Below are 20,156 nucleotides of genomic sequence, written 5' to 3'. Positions count from 1 at the left end.
CACAATCATCAAACACCTCTCCTTATATAGTTTGTTTTGCATTTCAATTTTAAGAATCAAGAGTATTATATATAGATTTGTACGTATTTGATTTGTTTAAATGTATCAAAGAAATCAAAATACAAGACAGAATTGGGTTATAAAATACCTATTAATATAATTTAGTATTTGGTACGGTCAAGAACTTGGAAAATTAACATTCTGAATTATCAAAATTTCAAATTTTGATGTGGCGATCAATCTTGTCTGAATGAACATGTCTATCATTTCTCCACTATATGTAGTAGTATAGTACTGTCAACGGATTAAGACTTGTCGACTACCAATTAAATACACATATATATGGAGTGCCCAGATTATTAAGTATATAACACCAAGTTGTAAATACAAAATTTAGTATATTTCCTGTGTGTGTGTGTGTGTGTGTCTGAGAGTGAGATAGGGGAGTGAAGAGTGAGCAGATTCTTAGACAAGGGAAAGTATATATATAAATACAAAAGTAGAGAGATAAGTGATGTCTGATGAGATGGTTTGAACCACTTGGGTACGAAACAAGTATCTACTACTCTACTGAATATTATTAAGCAGTCTCATATATGTAATAATACAGACTAAAATGTTTACCAATAAGTCAATCACGCATGATCCAGCATTAGTAGAAGTTTGATTGTGATCCTGACCCAATGAAGGTCAGGGGCCCCATATAGATCGGGGTGAATATTCGATAGGTGATAAAAACATTTCAATAATACTCTATATATATACAGTTTCATAAGATCAACTCAGTGGCAATCAAAGACCTAGAACAAAAGCATATGTAAAATGAATCAGCACGCGAATTACGACGTTGTCGATACCCTAATCTTAGTGATCCTGCAACTATCACGAAGCTGTAATAATTGAGTGTATATATATGCTCAAGGGTCATATTGATACAGTTACGTATATAGTTGTGTGTGTATCTTCTGTACTATCCATAAAGAAAAAAAAGGGATGAAAAATTCTAACTCAAATCGAATTTGATCGAACCTGAACTAATTATATGGCTAAAAGCAATATATTTGTTATATTTGTCATGTAATTAGTATACAATTAAAGAAAAATAACAAACACTCTCACAATTATTGTTTGGTTCCTCGTGTTTTTTGTAATGATTAAAAGCCACATTTTTATGATGAATAAGAAAAATTTTACATCAATTTTTATTCAACTCTGATTAATAATAACTATTTACTACTGAGTATAAAACATAGCCAATAATAATTTAATTATCTTTTTCTAGTGAATCAAAGGTAGGCAGCGGATCCATGGTTCAAGTGTGCATCAAAGAAAAAGTTAAGAGCAAGCAATCGTGAAAAGGAATACAGAAATGTCAGATAGAGAGAAGAGTTGAATGGTGGGGTAAGGAACAGGGAGGATTGCACGTGGGGGAGGATAAGGTTGCTGCTATTTCAGATTTTGACTCATCGCCATTACACAAGGGAAGGGTTGTTGCATATTCTATTTTATGTCATATATAAAAATTGTAATAGAAAGTGCAATTTCTATTTAGGTGCGGAGTGAATTTTTTGTTGCAATTCCTGTTGTATTTTTTATTTTATTATATATATATATTAAAAAAAATGACCACGTCATGTTTATACATATAATCTGTACATATGAAATGTAATAAAAAATGCAATATAAATTGAAATAGGAAATCTAATTCGGTCCGGGTGTGGGGTTTGGACAGTTTCGGTCATTTTCCTGAACTTACATGGCAACCATTGATTATTTGGCCGACACCAGAATTTTTAAGATTACCCTCTCTGCCCCCACCAACTCTCATCTTTTCAATTTTTGGACTTCTTCATGTATCTGGTTTTTTTCTAAAAAGAAAATAAAAATAAAAAATAATTATAATTGATCATCCTTTTTTTTCTCAAAAAAGAATTCGGTGACTATAGAACATTAGGACAGATGTGTTCTTTGAACAAAAACAAAAAGACTGGACTGCTCATTTTAGGATCTTTAGAGGTCTTTGACTGAGGTTACAAGTTTTTTAAATTATTTTATAAGATGTTTTAGGATTTATAAATTTTATAAAATTATTTGATAATTTTTTTTAAAGATTCCAAAACAAGAGGTTTTGGATCTTAATTATAATTTATTTGAAAAAAATTAAATTTTCTAACTTTTTTATAATATCTTATAAGCTTTATAAGATTAATATGTCATAAGACAAAATATTATCATTCATACACATGCTCTCTCTCTCTCTCTCTCTCTCTCTCTCTCTATGATTTTAAAGAATTTTATTGCTCTTTAATTTTTCTTGCATTTAGAAAAGAAAACAATATTTTATTATTTAATAATAAACTATTATTATTAAACAAAAATAACATTGCTATTGATATTATATTTACTGAAAAAATATTAAATTATACGACTAGAATTAGTTATTGCATTAACAAAAAAAATATCAATAATATATTTACGTTAATATTCGACTAGTATGAACGTACATATATATTATTTTTATTTAAAATTTTACATAATAATTCGTTATTTTTTTACTGTTAAATTTTTGTTTGAAGTGTGTCTATTTATGAAAGTACTTTAAAAATATTAAACTACAAAATATGTTAAGAAATAACAATTTATTTGATTCTAATAGTATCATGTCGTCTTTTATCATTTTACCAATACAAAAATCTTATTACGCGAAATATCTTAATATATTATAAGTTTTAATATCTTATTTTATTCAAATAATATAGGAGCTTATTGTTAAAATAAAATCCAACATCTTATAAATTTTTAGAATATCTTATAAAATATAGGAGTTTATAAAATATTTTAAAAATATTTAGGAAAACACCCTCTTGGTTGAAGAATTAGAGGCAGAATTTTAATTATTGCAACTCATGTAGCAACGGAACTCTTAGGAACCCCTTTTTTCTCTTTGAAATTAGGTCGAGAGCAGTACATATATCTCCTGCAAGAAAAAAAATTCAAAGAGAATCAAATGTGTGACTTGGAAAAACTTGCTCTTATCCTGTTACGTACTACATTTAACTTGTCCGAAAATGACAATAAAACTTTAGGGCTGCAATTAAAAGTCCTTGAGGTAATATCAAATGTCCCTTTCTAATCACACATATAGCTGACATGGATTAAGAACCTATTCTTTAGAATGCGAAAATATTAAATATTGTAAATTATGCTATATTAATAATGAGATTAAGAGGGCGTTTGGGTGACCTTATAAGCTCTTTGAAGTATTTCATAAAATGTTCGAGAGTTTATAGGAAAAAAATGAGCTTCAAACTAATTATTAAGTAAAATTCTCGTTGCCAATCGATATTAGGAAAATTTTACTTGCTAATTAGTTCGACGCTGATTTTAACATCAAATTTTTTTAATAACTATTGAGTCGTACTGATGTAAATTAATATATAGTATCTTATAAGATATATGAGCTTATAAAATCTTTTAAACAAGTTTAGCCAAACACCCTTTAATTATTCTGTACTTATGACTTATTATATAAGTGTCTGAAATTTTTACGTTCGATTCTTATTAAAAAAAAATTATTTGACCTAACATTAATACGTGGATTATTTACTTAATTAAATAGTTAGAGAACATTATAAAAAACAATTATAATTTAACATACTAACGCATGTTGTTTGGTTGAGACATATTTGAAATTAAACAAGATTATCTTTGTTCGAGAGACATATAAAACAAGATTAGTAAAGTGGTTTAGCGTCAAGACAGGTTTATGTCCAGTAACCTCCTATACTTATCACCAAAAACAAATGAAAATAATGGAACCACCACACCTAACCATAATTATCCTATCTTTAAGTGGTAGTTTGGGCGCATGTCATTGTGCTTAAGGGGGCCACATCAAACACGACTTTAATGAAACCATAATTAATTTCGTATTATGGAAAAGATTTGATTATCACGCTTACTACAGACGTGCCTTTATACAGTAGCTAAAGGTTAGCAAGACTGTTTGACTGATTGAGAAAAGCGACTTTATTTGCCACCATAACATTAATTAGCAACTTTAATGAGGTATTAGAATGCTTTATGGATTGCTAGTTATCAAGTTGATCGTTGGAAAGCCAAGATATATAGTCAAACAGGCTATGAGGAGAATAATGATTTCCTAGTTAGTAATTAATTAAATAAAAAAGGGATAATTAATTATACCTCGTTCTCTTGATATTTTGTGTAACTATACGTAAACTTTTATAATTTAAAAAATTAGATTTAGTTTCCTAACGTTTGTTTTTGTCTAACAAATAGATCCTTTCATTAGTTAATATTTACAGAATTTGTTGATATTAACAAAACCGTTGAATGAAAATCCATATTTATCCTCCATCAGCAATTGACTTATTGCTAATTTATCAATTATATATTAAATAAATTTTTTCTTATCAAACTAGTATTATGACTATTATTATTCCCCTCATCAATCTTCTTAATTATTCATTTTTTTTTTTCAGTTTTTTCTTCAAATATAAACTGTAGCTAGCATGGGAGGGATGTTAACAAAAATAATTAACTCCAACTTTTAGGAAGAAAAGAGAAGTACATTCTCCTTTTGTATTTTGTGACTATTGTAAATGAAGAGAATGTGGGCCAATTGCAAATGACTACGTAGGGAATATGTATAAATAAATTAGAACTAATTCTATATACTCCTCTACCCCCTATCTCACTGAAATTTCATTTAAATATAATCAATTCAGATGCTCTTGAAGGAAAAATCTGAACTGATGATCACTCCATCCAAATATTTAAATCGTTAAAAGAGGATAATTATTTAATATTTGATATATTAATACACCGTAAAAATGCAACCCCTCATGAAAACCTTCTTTTATAAATGAATTATAAATGAGCAGATTACTCCTTGTGAAAAAAAAATAGTAATTTATTCTCGTGTTAATTAAAATGAAATAATTTATTCCTATCTAGAGAGATAAATTGTTTTATTTTAAAAAAATATAGAGGGTAAATTATTGTATTTTTAATAATACAAAAGATAAATTGATAATTTGTTTTTCATAGAGAGGTAATTTGTTCATTTATAATGTCACAAAAGAATTACTTGTATTTTCTATAAATAGGTGGCAATATCATTCTAACCAAAGACTTCTTATTTAACTTATTTCTCGTATTTGTTCTCACGACTGCGTCATCTAAAATTTTAAATTGCTAAAAATGAAAATTATTTAATATTTAATATTTTCATATTAAGCCATTTCTTGGCTTCTCCTCATTACATCCCACAGTTGAAGAGAAGAAAGAGAAGACGAAGAAGACAACAAAAGCACAAGCTAAAACCAAGAATTGAATCAAAATAATAGTTTCATGATTCCATCTATTTGTATACAATAAGAAGCCCTTACGGCCTATTAATTAGTACAAAATTGTCAAAACCTAGAACTAATGGACCACTTCTCCCGCCGCAGCTATTTACAGTACTCTAATTAACGTAGTCGAGAACCAAAACAAAAGAAAAACATCATCGTCTCGTGTCCTATCAGACAGGAACTAAATTGGACAATATTTCAAGGAGCTCTGACGAAAGAAACATTTCGCAACGATTGAGTTCCTTTCGTTGAGGCAGCCACAATAGATTTAACCCGACCCGAAGACGTGAGTCAGTCAGTCGTGGTAGCAAAGTAGCATGACGACGCATCGTCTGATGATGTAGAGCTTAGCCCTTTGTTCCCTGAAGACTCCGCTGAGCCCTCTGCTCGAGATCCTTTTCTTGCCGCCGCTGCTGATGCTGATCTTCATAGTTTCTTGCTTGCGAGAAAGAGAGAGGAGAGAGAGTTTGGTTTTTGTTGAGGTTGAGGATGTCTTAATTATGTGAATGAGTTTGAAGTCAGGGTTCCAAATTGTGAGAGGGGGGTTCTTATAGGTGTGTGGAGGTGTGGTCTTAATTAGGATTGGTCGAGTGAAGAGCCAACTATGGGGCACCAAAGGGGGTGCACTGCCCCCAAGATCACCAGACAGTTTCTCTCTGGGTCTGGGTCCCACTTCCCACTTCCCACTTGGGATTCCATAGCCAACAACGATGTGCAAATTTGATAAAACTATTCTAACAAATCCACCCACTCTTCCCTTTTCTTTCTTTACAATTTATTTATTTACATCTCTATGCCGTTTCGATAATAGGAGATAGCTTGATTTTTATTTAATCAATTACATAAATATCATAAACTTAATTATTAATAATCAATTATAATTAACAAAACAATTAATTTTAAAAATAAAGAACTACCATTAAAATATGTAAAAAAAATTCACATTCGGATAATAAACTACAACAACTCATATATAATGAAACCTCACTTAAAATCCATAATCTCGAACATATTCATGAGACATCAACCTTAATTTTAACCATTAGCCCAAAACATCATTAATAGTATATGTTACAAGTGCTTATTTTCATATTATTACTTTTTTTTTTCAATAATATATATATGTATATTACAATAACTATCAAAATCTCCCGACGAATTCCGGATTTTAATAAAAACGTTAGAGTGGTCTCCTTGCCATGTCCAAATAATATGGTATGTTTGCATTTTATAAGTGTACATTACTTTGGTAGATTTCAACCTACACATTTTTTTATTTATGTAGACTATATATACCCACCAACATAATGGGTCGCCCGTTACTTCAACCAGGCAACATATTTCCGTAGTTTATGAGCTACCCTATTGATATGCTCATAATAATTGAATTTGGAGATATTCATCAATACATATTTCATAATTTTTTAATAATATTATTATTTTCAGTGTTTATTTTATTTATTGGTTGAATTGATAAACAAGTGGAATCGAGTTCGGTTGGATCCTACTCTAGTTCAACTACCTTTTACTAGCTAGTCTTTGATCATGACAACAATTATTTCACCGAATTAGCTTTTGATAAGTGTTTATGTGGTACAATCACGCTCAAATCATGGTAACACAGCATGCTTATGCGTGCTTTCTTTTCCAGAAATTTTATGATAAATATTAATATAATTAATCATTTGACATGTAAATTATCATGATTCTTTTCAAAGAAATTATCATGACTTTTTCAAAAAATATAATATGATGCTATATATTATTGTACGTGATTTAACATATACTTAACTAATAATTAGGTACCTGTCCAAGTAGATAGCGTTTCATGACCTTAATGTTTTATGTCGTCGTTGATCCTAATTTTATCGAATAATTAACAATAATAATTTCCCATGAAGACTTTTTGTCCCTTGGGGTTGAGGTTTATTGTTTTTGATTAATTGTCTAAAAAAAACCTCAAATATAGACAACCATCACTATGCAATAATTTTTTATATCTTGCAACTAATTTTCTAATTATTTGACATATTCATATACCTACTGCTGTATATAGTAGTGAACTAAACATATTTGATGTGTACGCATAATATGAATTATATTTATTTAATTTATTTAAAGAGAAAAAATTATGAATAATCGATCAAAATTCATAAAATGTAATACTTTTAAATGTGCTTGAGTAGAAAATAATTGATAGAACAAATTAGTTAATAAAAGGATAGTTATCTTTTCAAATAAATAAATATATTAAGGAATTGTAGTTTATGTTGGAAAAATTTCAGTTTTGTGTAATGAAACAACATTTTGAAATATAAGAATCAGATTTAGAAATCACAAGCAATCAAAATCATGTTGGAATAAATAATATATAACAGCTAAAAATGCAATTTCGCGACAAGTAAATGAAATAATAAACTTATAACGAGCATTGCATTGTAACAATTCTCAATCCAATGAAAATTGTAAATTTAATCGAATAGCATAATTCACTGGTTGCCTTAAAAAAAAATAGATATTCCGTATTAGTAGTGCATTGAGTACAACGTAATTTCTCCCAAAATAATATAATTGTAATTCTTTTGATTTTAGTACTATATCGAAAAACACTTCAATCAAAAACTTGTTACTGAAACAAAACTTAAATCTTTGAAAAATTGTAAGAGAAGGCGAGAGAGAAATTTGTAATTGTATTTGTTATTTGTAAATAAGACATGGCTTGGCCTTATATAGGCATGTAAACCTCACCACTTTAATTAAAACAAACATTATGGCAATGGATTCCCACATGAAACAGACACAAACGACTAAATAGACATAATTTTGAACCAAATATAAAATATTGGTATATGCATTGGTCGGCAATGTACCAAAAACAAAAAAGGAAGTGTTATTCGAGTAAATGTGAATGAGATGATGAGAAGATTTTGATGGGACGAGAGTGTATAAGAATACTATTTGGAATCCCCATGTCAATAAATCAGAGGGATCAAATCAAAATAACAGTCAAAACCCCCACGTGAATTGCAAATTGGCGTGCCATATATATAAATATTCCCCTTTGAAAACTATGAATAATGGTTATCGTGTCAAGAGCCCAAGCAGCAGAAATTTCAAAGCTGTGGCCTTCAGCCCTAAGTTTTAGTTTTATTTATGGTCGGATTACAGGTTTTGTCAGTACAAATATTAAGTGATAGATTAATTTATAGTTAATTTTACCAGTGCATAGCAACCCACTTGCTTCGTCTCGTGTTTCTCCCATTTCACTACGGACACAGAAAATTTTAATTTCAATTGGATTTAATCGGGTCTGCACTAACGATATGCTAAATATATGTATATTTATCGTATGATTGATATACAATTCAATGAAAATAGTCAATCTTATAATAAGTATATCAGATTTATTTTCTAATGATTCGATTTAATTAAACTTAATTTGAATAAAAATTTCCCATCAAACCCCAATTTTAAGGCACGATCAAATGACACTTTACCCTTTCTTTTCGAGCAATTATGTTAAGGTTGATTTTTATGATTTTGGTCGAGGCTTTTTTCGCTGTTTTTGTTACTTAAAGTACAATTCATAATCTATTTCAACACAACAACGTCACAATTGCTAGATTGTGCATAACGAAACCACCCCAACAAAATTAAGTTAGTACGTAGGAAATTTAGTAATCAAAACAAAACTATATAAATAAAGTTGTGTAGTACGTAACACAAAATTGTGATAGAAAATCCTTTGTTTTAAAACAGGGCCATGCGTTCTAATATCAAAAACTATTTTTTTTAAAGTGAAAATAATAAAATATTATTTTTTAATAAATCAATTACAACTATCAATACCAAATATCTATATTCAATAACTATAACACTTATATACTAATTATCAATAATTACTATTAAAATAAAATCACAATTATTATCAAAGTAGGATACAATTCAAAGTCGGCATAGTTTGAAGTATCCCATATAGTTGTACTGGTTTTTCATTGCACATATTAAAAAAAAAAAAAATCATCATGAGATTGTAGTGAACAAGAAAGTGAGGGCACACGTGAAGTTCTCGTGGTTGAAACGTCGCTTGCCTCGGCTATTCTCGACATGATCACCTAATCAAATAAACTTTTGTGTTATCCCTAATCTTTATTTAATCTTATTATTCTACTACTACATCAAAAGCTGCTCCTTGACTAGTCTATGCTTTCATTATATTATATATATTATACGTATTTTTCTCATTTTGAATTTCGCTCTCACAAAATATGTTATAATAATTTAACCAATTATTACAAAATGGAATACCAGTTTGTCGTTGTCTAATTATCAAGATTCAATCAAATTCGCCTTCTCTTTAAAATTGAAGTGGGGGATAGGCAGTTGTAATCTTAGGTGTGGATCGAGTGTCGATACGATGCGCCTTGTCTTTGCACTCTAATTGATTTGGTTAATAATGGAAATTAAATTTAGATGTGAGTTGATTATAGTATTAGTGTTTGAGTAGACATACAAGATATAGATTGTAAATAGTTGATGAGGCGAAGGACCTGTTTTTCTTGGTATGACTATCTTAATTAAAATGAACTGATCCACCACAAACTCCCTACCTAGACAATCTTGTTTATTGTCCCAATATGTTTTGTTCTCTGGGTTCCAAGTGCTGCTGCTTGGGCTTACGAGGCTAAAGGCTTCACCTGGAGTTTGGACATCATCGAAAATATCCTTACTAATTATGGCCCAAAACACGATAACATCCATGGCTACACTATTCTCAAACGAAGCCCAAATTCAAGACTAAGAAGATTCCTGCCCTAAGAAGTGCCAATTCTTCAGAATTTCCTGATTTTTCTTTCACTGGGGCTGTTTTTTTTTTTTTTTTTTTAAATAACAAAATTTTTATTGGTATTAGTCAGTTGAATAAACCGAAAATTAAACTCGTTGACTAATTCCATTTTCTTTTAATTTTTCAGTTTGATAATTAAAATAGTGGGCAAAGAAAAACATTTTTAATGAAAACATAGTTGTTTAATCAATGGAATAATGATTATGATTGTAATTTTGGGAAGACAACAGTGGGGAAGAGTAGTGGAAAAAACATTAAACAAAGCTCATGTTTATTTGTCTTCATGCATAGTGTTGTTGCATGCTTAATTTGATGTCTTCCACTCAACTGGAAAATCGCTCTTTTCATCACACGCATATATTTATACAGACGTTTTCAATTCGACTGGACTGGATGATAAAAACAAAAAGAAGCAAACTACAAAGATCAGACGTCTGCATGTCACGGGTCTGAAACCCGACTTCACACCTACCCACCATCCCCACTCAGCTCTACATTAAATAATAAATAATTATAATCATAATAATAAATAAATAAGATAAATTTGGGTTTTAATTTTTGGGTGAATTACCTCTTCTAACATTTGATACAATCATAAATTCTCCTAGAAATTACTAATATAGTTATATAACTCGTGAACATGTTAATGTTTGCTGAAATTTTATTTTATTTTAAAATAATTTGACAAATTATAAAAGAATCTGTTGTTAGTCGAATGTTATTATAAAAAATTTACATTGGACGAATGTTATTATAAAAAAGTATATAATTATTTTTAAAAAATATTTAAATTATAATTTAGGGTTTATAAAAATTTTTTAGACAATTCAATATAAAATTTAGGTAAAATTCTAACAAAAGTCGTGCACAATGGAGGAAGACATTATTTAGCATTTAATTTTCAATATATTTTTTTTGTATTATTATTATTATTATTATATCTTGTTTCTTCAAAAACTCTAAATCCCAAATCTGTCCTCGTCGTTCTGTTTGCTTCCCTTGCCATGTCCCTCGTCTCCCTCCTCCCTCTTCTCTTCATCCTCACTCTCCTCCACTCCTCCTTCTCTCTCTCCAACTCTTTCAGTAAGTCCATCCATATCTATACGTATACTATACGTATCTATACTCTCCACATCGCTACTAACTTACTGTATTTTCCAGCTCACAGTGTAATGAACTCCCATGCATGTCCACCTCACTCATTCTTGTTCTTCTTTTCTTTCCACAGACTACAGCTTACACATTGATTGCGGCGGCCACCTGGACTCCACCGACGCCTTCCACACCACCTGGCTCTCGGATCGCTTCTATTCTGGCGGAGCCACCTCCGTCGTCTCCGAGCCCCTCCACTTCCTCCACCAGCAAGATAAAACGCTTCGCTACTTTCCCATCTCCTCAGGCAAGAAGAACTGCTACTCTATCCCCACATCTACTGCCGGAGCCCGCTACTTCCTCCGCACATTCACCGTCTACGACAACTTCGACGGCAAGTCGCATTCCCCCTCCTTCGATGTCTCCGTTGAGGGCACTTTAGTCTTTTCATGGCGATCGCCTTGGCCCGGGTCAGTCTCGCGCTCTGGCGCCTACTCTGATCTCTTCTTTTATCACGATGATTTCGCAGTCGACCTGTGCTTTTACAGTATTGCCACTGATTCTCCGGTTATAGGGTCTCTGGAATTGACTCAAGTCGACACCAACGCCTACCCATTTCACTACGCATACAATTATACCACTTACATTTTGGTTAATTATGCGAGGTTTTCCTCCGGTTCCGATCAATGGGGCCCTGGGTTCAGTAACGACACCGATATTTTCGGACGCTCGTGGCAGTCCGACGCCGAATTCCGGGTACGATCAGCGTCCGTTGCTAGTGGATCGACAATCAAAGCTATTTCTGCGATGAAGAACATAGTTAACGTGGAAAGGAGCCCGAATTACTTCCCCGAAAAGCTTTACCAGACGGCGATTACAGCGTTGGGGAACGGTGGTGGGGTGCTGGAATACGAGTTGCCCGTGGACGCCAAGCTGGATTACTTGCTGTGGTTCCATTTTGCAGAGATTGATGTGAGCGTGACCAGCGCGGGGCAGAGGGTGTTTGATGTGATGGTGAATGGGGAGAAGGTGCGTAGGGTGGATTTGTATAAGGAGGTTGGGGGTTTTGTTGCGAATGATTGGAGCTATGTTGTCAAGAATTTGAGCAGTACTACTATGAGTGTGAGGCTGGAATCGGTGGTGGGCGCGCCGCTCATTTGTGGGCTTGAGAATTATGCAATCGTGCCTGTTGATCTCAAGACCGCACCTGATCAGGGTGTGTCTCAGTTCTGGAATTGTTCAATGTTTTGTGGGATTATGTATGATTGTCTCGTGAAGAAATAATTACTGACTGACTATAAATATATATATATACACACACACACACTAGTTAGAACACAATAAAGAACAAATCTCTTGACACTTTTGCAGTTGTTGCTATGAGAGCACTCAAGGCATCCCTTCGTGTGCCCGACCGAATGGGCTGGAATGGAGATCCGTGTGCGCCTACTTCATGGGATGCGTGGGAGGGCGTTACATGTCATCCCACAAAGGATGAATCTGCACTTGTTGTGTCCCAAATGCAAGTGTTTCTTCTCTCTGTGTCTTTATGTATGTAATAAACAGATCATGGAATATGTGCAGAGAGTTACCGTACTTCTCATTTTATTTTGTTTTCCAGAGATCTTGGGAGCCAAGGGCTGAAAGGTTATATCAGCGATCAAATTGGCCTCTTGACGAACTTGGTAAGCCTGTAAGTATGCACACTCAATTCTTTTGTTCATCCATAGATAAATTACTGTTCTGATAGAAGTGAGTACTTGCTTGTACTTTAAAATAGTAATACAGCTAATCAGATGTGCATGGATGAAGTCAAATAAAAGTTGTTTTGTCTTTGGTCTAAATTACAGGTGAAATTGAACTGTTAACAAGTTGTCTAAACTTTTCGGCTGAAAACTGCTTACTTCTGCTATTCATGATTAGTTCATAGTCCTTGTAGACTAAATTTATAACCCGTAAAGATCTTTCAATGTGCAGGAACTTGAGTTTCAATTCTTTAGGCGGTAATATACCGTCTGGATTGGGTCAAAAGTCACTTGTAAAACTGTAAGATATACGCACTCCTACTGTCTTTGTTTGGGGAAACATTTTCCTTCTGTTGTTTTTCCATAACTTTTTCATTATTTTCAGGTTCCTTTCTATCTATATGGTTTGTATGACCAAAAATATTATCCTTCAGGATGCAAATACTTTTTGTATGATTATGATGCTCGATGAATTAATTCCTATTACTGCCATATAGTGCAGCATTTACTTTAAAAGTTCCGCCATTTTTATATCCATAATTTCTTCTGCTCTGCTAATGCAGGGATTTGTCAAATAACAAGTTTACGGGGTTCATACCAGATAGTCTAACTTCCTCTAGTTTGCAGCTAGTGTAAGTTCGGAGCTTGTTTTAAGTTCGGTGATTTCTGAATTTTCGCTCCCGATGAAAGACTACAGATTTAAGAAAATTGCAAATTTGTTGTCAACTATAAGAAAGCTTTATCATAAGGAAATCATACACAAGCACGTTGATTTTTCCCTAACTAATGTTACTTTTCAGGTTATTGAATGATAACTTATTGGGAGGGCAGGTGCCGGAGGAACTTTATTCAATCGGGGTTCATGGTGGAGCCATAGAGTAAGTCATCTCTGCATGTAATGAATTCAAATCTTGAACTTGCAGACATTGAAGTATTTTGAAGTACTAAATAGTACTCATTTTTGCATTTTCATCGTCAGCTCATCTTTTTCTTCCTTAGCCTGCATTTCTAATAGATGACATTCATTTCACAGCCTCTCCGGTAATAAAGCATTGTGCGGTGTACCTTCATTGCCGGAGTGTCCATTCTTTTGGGGGAAAAACGGCTTATCTAATGCTGGCAAAATTGCAATCGCTCTGTCGAGCCTGGTTATTTTCTCGGCAGTTTCGCTTGGGACGTACTATTTGTGCATCAGGAGGTGGCGCAATGACTATGAGTTTGGTCTACCTCATGAATTAGTCTGTAAGTTTATTCCTACACAATTATCTTACAAGCATACAGAAGAGATATATAACTGTTTAAGTTTGAATTGTTTTCTTTTGAACAGCACTTGCGGCAAAGAGAAACAGATATCAGAGGCAGAAATCGTTGATGGCTCTTGAAATGGAAAGCCAACATGCCAAAGGATACATGCGAACTTACAGTTTAAACTGATTAGCGTCTACCATAAAAGGAGAAGGACAATTATGACAGGCTTCAGATCATGAAGATGATGTAATAAGAATCATGATCTTGTTGACACAAAGTGGGAAGAGTACGAAGTTTATGGAGCGCTATCGACTCCTCCGAAAGTATGCGATGGTGACGGCTTTCGTCCCTCTGAGATTGGATTTGAGTTATTGGGAAACCACATTGTATCTTAATTATACAGCGTATCTTGGTCAATGTATATGGGCCAAAAGCCGAGACAAATGCCCGTACATTTTATCGTGATGGTAGTGAAGAAACCACACTCCACGTGTGTTTGATTTAAACTATAAGAAAAATAAAATGAATAATCTATCAAAACTAATAAAAATTATAAAAATATTAATTTTAAATTTACGTAAGTGGAAAATAATTAATGGAATTGATTGATTAAAAAGAGAATTATCCTCTTAAAAAAGCATTTTAGTTGACAGCTAAAATTAGTTACTTTTGACATTTATAATTTACAAGATATTTGTTTGTTCAATCAATTAACTGTTTTAATAATTTTTATCCATGCATGTCCCGTCTTAATTCATTTTGTTCGATTTGACAAATTATTTATTTTATCTTCAAATTTTTGTTTAATTAAGTAAAAATATAATAAAATTCTAAATTATGCCCCGCATTGAGTGTCTTTTAATTACTCGTATTCTATTAAAGCAAAATTTTATTTTTAGTCGTGTATTTGTGGGAGTGTATCACTTTTAGTTATTTTTCTTTTGGATAAATACTTTTAGTCCTTTAAATATACTGATTTTGACAATTTAACCCTATAGCTTAACGCTGAGAAATTTAGTCTTGTAATTTAATATATTGAACATATGTAGTACTATAATTTTTATAAAATGACACTTTTAATTTTAAGGTTGTTGGCGTTTGAGTGTGTGGTGTGTGTTCCCGAATTTTCGTTTAATTGTAAGAATGATGCTTAAGGCCTATTGATACTTCATTTTTTTCGTAATAAAACTTCCCCGACCATCCAAAATCACACCCCCCCCCTCACACCCTAATTTCTTGCTTCCAACCCTGGAATTGGCCCAATTTCTTTTAAACAATCATAAATCTCATTAAATAAATACATAAATACCATTCTCTTGCACCTAGTGACATTAATCGGCGAATGAGGTATTAGAAACACAATCAGTATGTTTGTTTTCATTTTCAAGTTATTTTAAAATATACCTAATATTTATTATCATACAAAAGCACATTCTTTGGATATTTTTAACTGTTTCGGCATAAATATATATATATATACACACACAAATACATAAATATATATAAAAAATACATGATTTGACAGTGATTTGACAATAAACAATAATTTTTATCTCCTAAAACTCAACATTAAATATCCAATACTTATTTTAAGTTATCTCCAAAAATAAATCCAAACATACATACTATTTCTAACACATACTTATTTATTTTATTTTTCTCTCTCTATCTCCATAAAATACAACACAACACTCCAAAATCAAATCCAAACACTGAAAGTCTTCAGTCAAATTGGTCTACAACAGTTGCAATGGAAATAACCACTTGATGATTTTTTAAAAACTAAATATTTATCCAAAGTAAAGATGATGGAAAATAACACACCTCTATAAATATAGGGCTAAAAATTAAAATTTTGATTATTTTATGATTCACAAGGAATAGTAACGTGTTCCAACACACGATCCAAGAGCGTGAATCTGATTGGGCTGGGCCTGACCTCGGGAGGTAGCCCATCTGTTCCCGAACCATTTATCTTTAATGTATAGGCCCATTATAATCTGACTAATTAGAGTACTCTTTGAACATAAAACGGCCCAAAGTAAATCCAATGTACGTACTTCCTTCTTCCGGCTATGCATGTACACGCCTCTTGCTTTCTTGGCGACCATATTCCAATAAGCCACCAAAAGAGAATGTCGAAAGAAATTATATATATAGATACATAAAATTTAGGGACCAAGATGAAATTGATGTTCGTGCGTCAGCGTTACTATCATTCCACGTCTGATTAGAATCGAAAACGAGAAATTTAATCAGTTTATAAATTTCAAAACTCAATTTGAATATAAAAATTACGCTATTTCAAATCGGATAAGAGAGTATACCCACATTTTAAAGAAAATTCTATTGCAACGGTATCGACTCATCATCGTATCGATGAATTGATGATAAGATAGTACTTAGATGCATGTCAGGAAAAACAAAGAACTGTAAGGAAAAGTTCCGGTTGGTCTCCACATTTCCCAACCAAAAGCACGTTAAACGAACATGATTCAAACCTTGGTGATAAGGGCCATAGTAATAGGGAAGGCCCATGCCGGAACATGTTGATGTGGTCTTCCATCCTTCACTAAATCCTTCCATATTTACAGTTTCATCCCATTGCAACTGATTGGATCTCCTTTATATATACCATTTTCATTGGTAATAATTTATGAATCCATCAATTCTAAAGAACACACACACACACAAACAGACACTACATTCTGACAGGAAATGTATGTAGTTCACAAGTACATGCATGGATAATGGTAATAATACTAGGTTCCATCAAGATGTGACCTGATAAGGGCCTTGCATTGCATGCCCCCCTATCAATTTGCATTAGACTAGGTTCTTGGAATTGCATAATACAACGCATCCACCCACCAACCAGCAATCCCACCACATCCTATTCATCTAATCCAAATTCCATAGAGCCCTGATTTAAACCTTTACCCAGATTTGGACCCATTACTTTATGATTGCGCGGTCAATATATATTTCAGTTCGATCCTTATCTCAATCCCATGAACTCACTCTCATGGTTTCTTTCGGGTTGGTTCAATGCACTAGAGCCGCGATAGCATATAATGTGAATAGACTAGTGATCATATTTTTAAGTGAATTTAAATTTCAGAAAGTTTTGACAAATGGGCCAAAGGAGACAGCCAGGAACATATAGTACAGAATGATGCTAAAAGAAGAGGGGTTACAAAGTTTGCAGTACACAAAGTCTGAAAAATGGGGGAATCTTGATGGTTTCCCATTGATGGCTGGAATTGTACTACTACTGCCCAATAGCATAGGTTGTAAAAGGACTTGGTCTTCGCAAATTTCTATGTACCCACAACCAACATGTAATTAGTACAGATATCACTTGTCTGCTTTTGCCTCCATCTTCAAGTTAAGTTGACTAGTCTTGGATGTTGAATGTGTGGGGTACGCGTCTGAATTTTGCACCTCCTATATTATGTCACATTTCAGGCAAAACATACTTACCCTTAACAAACAATTAAAAAAGATAATAAATTCAATTTTTGTTATCAGTTATATAAAGTTTGGAGGGCTTCATACATAATACATTTTTTATATAATTACTTACAAATTATCTATTAAAATAGGTTTTTTCACATTAATATAGAAAATTCGTGTTTCTTTACCACCTAAACCAACATGTAAATGACAAGATCCTCAAACGGAATGGGACTCACCCTAAAACTATAACGGTATATACCAATTGAAAAGAAAAAACAAAAACAATTACTAATTTAATCGGGGTCTGAGTTTTGACTTGAGAAATTAGGCCAAGTTGACAATTCTCCAATGCAACCCAATGACGACTTTTCAGATGATTGAAAACACAAACAACGACTTTTTCTCATCTTATATATAAAAACGTTACTTATGTTGAGTGATATATATTTCCACTTTCAGGCGCTTTAAGTACTGTTCATTTGGAGGTCTACTCGACATGTTGTGCTCTGTTGGTTTTAGCATGCAATTAATATTATTTAATTATTGCTAAGTATGAAGTTTGGGCTTGAGCCACGTCGACGTTCACATTACCCTACTGATTATTATTAATCTAAGAGAGCAATTAGATGGCTAATGAATATTATATTAGAGCTAAAGATGGGACTGGACCTAACCCAAACCATCCAGCCTTGTTTCGTACGTTGCAGATCGAGTATTCTACGTGACACATTAATTATGTGTACATTGTACGTATCTGTCGTTTCTTAATTATTACATATATATATAGTGATTTAATCATTGTACTTTACTACTAGAAGCATATAATCCTCGTTTTAATGTTGTAAGTAGTTAATTGAAATTAAGGCAATCCAACCCAATTCTTCCATCCAATCAACTTTTTTACTTTTGAGAAAATTAATTGATTTGTTATTAACAAATACTGATAATTTAGAATTAATCGACAATTAGTGTTATATATATATATATATATATATAAAGAAAATAACATAATGATGGAACTCATCTGGAAAAAATTATGTGGATTTATTAATAAGAAAAAAAATAAAGATCTATGAATGGACCTACTTGTTAGATTGAAACAAATCTCAAGAATTCTAAATATAATTTTACAAATCATATAGAGTGTAGGTGTAATTATACCATACTTCAGGGGATGAGATTGTAATTATCGCAAATATTAAAAGATATGACATCTCTCATGATTTCTTAATTAACAATGATGTAGATTCACGCGGTGCAACATACGTAATCAAATCAAATTATTATTATTAATGTTTATGTATATAGTAATTAAAATAAACCAATTAATATAAATAAAATAAAATTTAGGGGGAGATGAAATGGAAAAAAAAAAAAAAAAGAATATATATAGAAAGCCGTGATGGGATAGGATGAGTACAGTGCAGCCTAAATATATATACAATTTGCGTGGACTTGACTTGCTGGACCTGCTTTTACGTAATAAAAGTCTCCTCTTCCCATCACAAGTGGTTTCGTTTTTCCTTTTTATTATTTTCACCAAATTAAGCATACAGAATAATATTCATTTGTTGAAAAATTTAATATGCTAAGAAGGTGTTTGACTAGTTTTATAGACCTTATTTCAATTTGAAGTATTCAAATAATATAATAATATGATATTTATAAGATTTTACAAATGATATATAATTTTGCAACTGGTATACTTAAAATTAAAAAGTCTGTTAAAATTTCAAAAATAAATTATATATATATATTATTTTACTTTTTTCTTTCAAAAGAAGTTTCCAAATAATTTACCAATATTTTATAAATTAATAAATATTTGATAAATTTACTTGAAAAAAACACCCTCTAACTGCAGATCAGCATATAATCAAGTCATGCGTCTATCGTAATTCACAAGATTTTACTCGTTTAAAAAAATCCAAACGATTAAAAAATGGTAACTAGTAAATTTAATATGCAACTAATAATTTGAAAGATTATTAAATTTGTAGAGTTGTAGTAGATGGGAACACTTATCTGCAACAGAAGAAAACAAGAACAGATCCACTGCTTGCCAACTACAACATACTTCAACTTGCCCTATTCCGTTCCATCCATCTTGACTTTCTTACCCCCATAATTGTGCGTCCCATGTCCGCATCATATGTTGTCCTACTCTCTTATTCATCTCTACATACTTTTTCTTTTATTTATTTTATTAGTATAAATTTTGAATTATTTCTTTAAAAGAAAATATCATGGTAATTTAGTCTTTCATTGAGTCAGTAGTGCCAAAATATTACTGAAAAATGGGAGCTATTTCAAAGAAGAGAAACGGTACAACACATATATATTGTAATTTTGAAATGTTTGTCTTTTATGATAATTTATCTCGAAAAT

At 31.9% G+C, this 20,156-nt stretch overlaps 1 protein-coding gene and 1 non-coding gene across 2 annotated transcripts; one reads left to right on the top strand and one right to left on the bottom strand.

The window, feature by feature from the left end:
* Nucleotides 1-5,355: 5,355 nt before the first annotated feature.
* Nucleotides 5,356-5,914, bottom strand: LOC105156416 (small polypeptide DEVIL 4). Its single transcript, XR_016064064.1, has one exon. It is a non-coding gene; the product is annotated as a small polypeptide DEVIL 4 (transcript).
* Nucleotides 5,915-11,154: 5,240 nt separating this feature from the next.
* On the top strand, nt 11,155-14,815 carry LOC105156415 (receptor-like protein 4). The gene is made up of 9 exons (XM_011072533.3): nt 11,155-11,307; nt 11,453-12,532; nt 12,688-12,838; nt 12,938-13,009; nt 13,294-13,362; nt 13,625-13,693; nt 13,862-13,939; nt 14,095-14,303; nt 14,389-14,815. Exons 1-9 carry the CDS (start codon nt 11,229-11,231, stop codon nt 14,493-14,495), a joined length of 1,914 nt encoding a protein of 637 aa, XP_011070835.1. The 5' UTR covers nt 11,155-11,228; the 3' UTR covers nt 14,496-14,815.
* The last annotated feature ends 5,341 nt before the right edge of the window (nt 14,816-20,156 follow it).

The sequence above is a fragment of the Sesamum indicum genome, linkage group LG2 (assembly GCF_026168435.1).
Source record: "Sesamum indicum cultivar Baizhima isolate 11 linkage group LG2, ASM2616843v1, whole genome shotgun sequence".
In the NCBI taxonomy this organism is placed as follows: domain Eukaryota; kingdom Viridiplantae; phylum Streptophyta; class Magnoliopsida; order Lamiales; family Pedaliaceae; genus Sesamum; species Sesamum indicum.
This window is presented reverse-complemented; position numbering and strand designations above follow the sequence as displayed.

What these genes read in the sequence shown, in the direction of transcription:
- LOC105156415 (XM_011072533.3), top strand. Translation starts at nt 11,229, where the DNA reads ATGTCCCTCGTCTCCCTCCTCCCTCTTCTCTTCATCCTCACTCTCCTC. An exon ending in CTCTCTCTCCAACTCTTTCA is followed by an intron (nt 11,308 to 11,452) that starts GTAAGTCCATCC and finishes TTCTTTCCACAG; the next exon opens with ACTACAGCTTACACATTGAT. An exon ending in CAAAAGTCACTTGTAAAACT is followed by an intron (nt 13,363 to 13,624) that starts GTAAGATATACG and finishes CTGCTAATGCAG; the next exon opens with GGATTTGTCAAATAACAAGT.